Here is a 4,847-nt window from a genome sequence, read left to right as displayed (position 1 = left end):
ATCCTCAGTCACAACCTTCAATAGAATGACAAAACAAATTATGTGCTCATCAATCTGGACAAGCAAATTCTTTACCAAAATTTACGTTATTAGCTACGAGTAGAGCCATATTACATAAAAATAAAGATGTAAATTTTGCAGTACGTTTATTAATAGATCAAGGATCAGAATTATCTTTTATTTCAGAAAATTTAGTAAATCATGCACAACTAAAACGCAGTTCAGCTTCAATACCACTTCTTGGAGTCGGTGGTACATATTCCGGTCACACTAAAGGAAGTGTTACAATAAAATTACAGTCCATCTATGATCCAACTTATAATTGTACAATCGAAGCCTACGTGTTACCTCGTCTAACAACTAAATTACCGCCTTTTAACGCGTCTTGTCATACTTGGTCTCATATTGCTGGACTTCAACTTGCAGATCCTGATTTTTTTTGTTCTGGTCATATTCATATCATTTTAGGTTCAGATAATTATGGCTCGGTAATTCTGCCAGGATTAATACGAGGGGATTTGTCAACGCCTATTGCTCAGCAAACTATTTTCGGATGGGTTCTTTCAGGACCAATATCAGAAAATGATTTATCTAATTCAGCAAGAACGTATCATTGTACTTTGGATCATGATTTACAAGATCTTATTGCTAGATTTTGGAATCAAGAGGAACTACCTACTACAACGGAATCTAAATTAAGTGAGGAAGAAGAAGAGTGTGAACGACATTTTTTGTCTACTCATACAAGAGATGCTACTGGAAGATATGTTGTACGTCTTCCTCTAAAATCAAATCCTTCACTTCTGGGTGATTCAAAACAAAAGGCACTATGTTGTCTCAATAGATTATTTCAACGATTTACTTTAAATCCCAAGTTTCAAGAACTCTATGTTGATTTCATAGAAGAATACAAAACATTGGGTCATATGATGTTAGCTGATATTTCCGGAAATAATAATTCTCCTATGCACTATTTACCACACCATGGAGTTCTTCGAGAAAGCAGTCGTACCACAAAATTAAGAGTTGTTTTTAATGGGTCTAGCCGTACAAACAGTGGTTATTCTCTTAATGATCTGCTTCACGCAGGCGCAAAACTTCAGACAGATATTTCAGATATTCTTATATGGATTCGTACACATCGATTTCTTTTTTCTACAGATATAGTTAAAATGTTTCGACAAATTGCTCTTAATCCTGACGATTGGGATTTACAAAGGATATTGTGGCGAGGTTCTGAAAATCAACTGGTAGCTTTTAGACTCACAACTGTAACTTATGGACTTGTCTGTGCTCCGTTTCTTGCATTACGAGCATTACAACAATTAGTAACCGACGAAGGTCATCATTTTCCTAAGGCTGTTATTCCTTTGACAAAGGGAAGATATGTTGATGATATCTTTGGAGGAGCGGATTCAATTTCGGAAGTTAAAGAGATTGTCAATCAACTTATTCAATTATGTGCAGCAGGTGGTTTTCCTTTACAAAAATGGAGTAGTAATTGTAGAGAGATTCTGCCAATGTCGATGTCGGGTGAAGAATGTGAAGAATCGTCATCTGCTGTGGAAATTGAATCTACACTTTGCAAGATATTAGGTCTTATTTGGAGACCCGACTCGGACACGTTTCATTTTTCAGCTTTACCAACATCTACTACAAAATATACTAAAAGAATAATTTCTTCTGAAATCGCAAAATTATATGATCCATTAGGACTTATCGCACCTATTCTCATAACAGCCAAAATCTTTCTTCAAGAACTCTGGTTAAGAAAGATTGAATGGGATGAACCTCTTTCTCAAGACATGCAATATCGTTGGGAGAATTTTAGAAAACAACTTCAGCATCTAGATCAATTAGCAATTCCTAGATGGTTTGGTTATGTTCATTCCAGTACTTCTGTTGAAATTCATGGATTTTCAGATGCATCAGAATTAGCCGTTGCAGCTGTGATTTATATAAGAATTTCCAGTAACGATGGTAAAATATCTACTCAACTGATTTGTTCCAAGACAAAGGTTGCACCAATTAAACGGCTTACGATTCCACGTCTTGAACTTGTTGCGGCTTTGTTATTAGCGCGATTAACTGTACATACTTTAAAAGCACTAGCACTTTCTGACGTATCGGTGTTTTGTTGGTCTGATTCATCTGTAACTCTTTCTTGGATTTCGGCTCATCCAACCAAATGGAAAGATTTTGTTCGTAATCGTGTATCTACTATACAAGAATTATTACCTTATGGATCTTGGCATTTTGTTCCTGGGAAAGAAAATCCTGCGGATTGTGCATCTCGTGGTTTAAGGCCAGATCAATTAATTAAATTTGATCTATGGTGGAAAGGACCAAATTGGCTTTCTGAGTCTCCATCATCTTGGCCTTCTTTCAAGTGTAAAGAGTTACCGGAAACTGGTTTGGAAGAACGATCCAGACAAGTCATGATTGCTGTCACCCATCAACCTTTATACTGGGAATTGTTGGATAAGTACTCTTCACTCATGAAATTATTACGAATTACTTCTATTTGTCGCAGATTTATTCGTTGTCTCCGTAGAGAATCACAATCAACACTGATTAAACATCCCATAACACCCATGGAAATCGAGAAGAGTCGTAATTTTTGGGTACGAATTGTACAACAAGCATGGTTTTCGAACGAGATTCGTATAATTTCTAATAGAGAACATTTGCCTAAATCCAACCCTTTGATTCGCCTTACACCTTTTATAGACCATGAAGGATTACTTCGTGTTGGAGGTCGTCTCCATAATGCACAGATAGAGTCTGACACAAAACATCCACTTATTATACCAAGAAGATCTTCGTTAAGTACTTTGATTATTGATGATGCTCACAAAAGGACGCTACATGGAGGTACTCAAGTTACTCTCGGTTTTTTACGAAGTTCATATTGGATTATCGGTGGAAGAGCACCTGTACGTTCTTACATCCTAAGATGTGGAAGGTGTGCACGGTATCGCGGAATTCGAGCGAAACAGCTCATGGGTCAATTACCATCATCACGTGTGACTCCAGCAAGACCTTTTTATAACACAGGTTTAGATTATGCTGGTCCCGTGATAATGAAGACTTGGAGAGGGCGAGCGGCAAAAACTTATAAAGGCTATTTAGCTATATTTGTTTGTCTCACAACATCAGCAATACATATAGAAGTAGTTACGGATTATACCACTGATGCATTTATAGCTGCCTATAAACGGTTTACTGGTAGAAGAGGTATATGTGCTACGCTACAAAGTGATTGTGGAACAAACTTTGTTGGAGCTGATGCAACTTTAAGACGTTTTTTCAAGTCATCTTCTAATGAATTACGTGACCTTGCCTATCTTCTCGCTAAAGATAACACTGAATGGAAATTCAATCCTCCATCAACCCCTCATTTTGGAGGAAAGTGGGAAGCAGCTGTAAAATCTATTAAATTTCATTTACAACGAATTTTAAAGGATACTATATTAACGTATGAAGAAATGACAACGATAACTGTACAAATAGAAGCAGTGTTAAATTCAAGGCCATTATGTCCTTTATCAGATGATGCATCTGACTATTCACCCCTGACTCCAGGACATTTTCTTATTGGAGAAGCACCAACTACATTACCGGAACCGAGTCTATTAACTGAAAAGACATCTTTGCTTTCACGCTGGCAATTACTTAAACAGAAAGTAGATCACTTTTGGTCAAGATGGTCTATAGAGTGTTTACAAAGGTATCAAGCCATTTCTAAATGGTATCACCCTTCGAATGAAATAAAAGATGGATCCTTAGTATTAATTACGGATGAGCGTTACCCGCCAGGAAAGTGGCCCCTCGCAAGAGTCATACATTTACATCCAGGACCAGACGGTTTAACCAGAGTTGTTACAGTGAAAACTGCAAACTCTATTTACAAGAGACCTATAACAAAATTATGTATTATCCCAACTGATCCTGAAATTCATTCAACAAATCTATTGTTGAATGCGGGCGGAGAAAATGTATAGGAAAGTCTATTCGATTCTTTCATAGAGTGCCGTGAGAAAAGAAAAAGATCTGGTTGCTATGCAGCTGTTTATCGTGGTTCGTTTTATGTTTGAATCGACACGATGCGCATCGTACGGAAATATCAAGATCATCAGAGATACATCGAAATATATTTGGTTAATTACATATATCTGGTTAGGAAGGTCGACTTTGTCCAATTGGGGACATCATGTAAGTACATATCATGATAGTCGATACCTTCCATCAAGCCAATTATTTGAGGCTAGCCATAAGGTGATCATCCAAATTCTATCTTTGCCTTATGGTGATTAATATATCTTTGCCTTATGGTGATTTATATCTTTATCAAACAAATTCTATCTTTGCCTTATGGTGATTAATATATCTTTGCCTTATGGTGATTTATATCTTTATCAAACAAATTCTATCTTTGCCTTATGGTGATTAATATATCTTTGCCTTATGGTGATTTATATCTTTATCAAATTAATTCTATCTTTGCCTTATGGTGATTTATATTTTTATCAATCTAATCTTATCAAAGCTGATTAATATTTTCTCTGCCTTAAAAGGTGATAACTGAAAACTATAAAACTCTTATTCATATTTTGCCTTACGGTGATATTATCCATAATCATTTTTATCTTGCCTTACGGTGATATCATTTAATTCATATTTTAATTATATTTCCTAATTTCTTTAGAGACGCAGGAATTCTTTACAGATATATATATATATATATATTTCCTGGTTCCTGTTTTGAATCCTATAAATATTCTGGTTCCTGTTTCTAAGATGAAGACAACTCCTATATAACCTGTACTACATTCAGTCCTGTACAT

At 35.9% G+C, this 4,847-nt stretch overlaps 1 protein-coding gene across 1 annotated transcript; it reads left to right on the top strand.

Annotated features, from left to right (window-relative positions):
- Positions 1-468: 468 nt before the first annotated feature.
- Positions 469-4,004, top strand: LOC145947451 (uncharacterized; the record flags this gene model as incomplete). Its single annotated transcript, XM_083057226.1, has 3 exons — positions 469-699; positions 1,162-1,596; positions 1,714-4,004. Coding segments are annotated over 3 exons (2,957 nt in total), but the record flags the coding sequence as incomplete, so codon positions are not given.
- Positions 4,005-4,847: the final 843 nt, after the last annotated feature.

Source organism: Prenolepis imparis, unplaced genomic scaffold, assembly GCF_030444845.1.
Source record: "Prenolepis imparis isolate NDT839.2.m4 unplaced genomic scaffold, iyPreImpa1.0 SCAF_82, whole genome shotgun sequence".
Classification (NCBI taxonomy): Eukaryota; Metazoa; Arthropoda; class Insecta; order Hymenoptera; family Formicidae; genus Prenolepis; species Prenolepis imparis.
The sequence above is the reverse complement of the archived record's forward strand: the minus strand, read 5'-3'. Positions and strand labels throughout refer to the sequence as shown.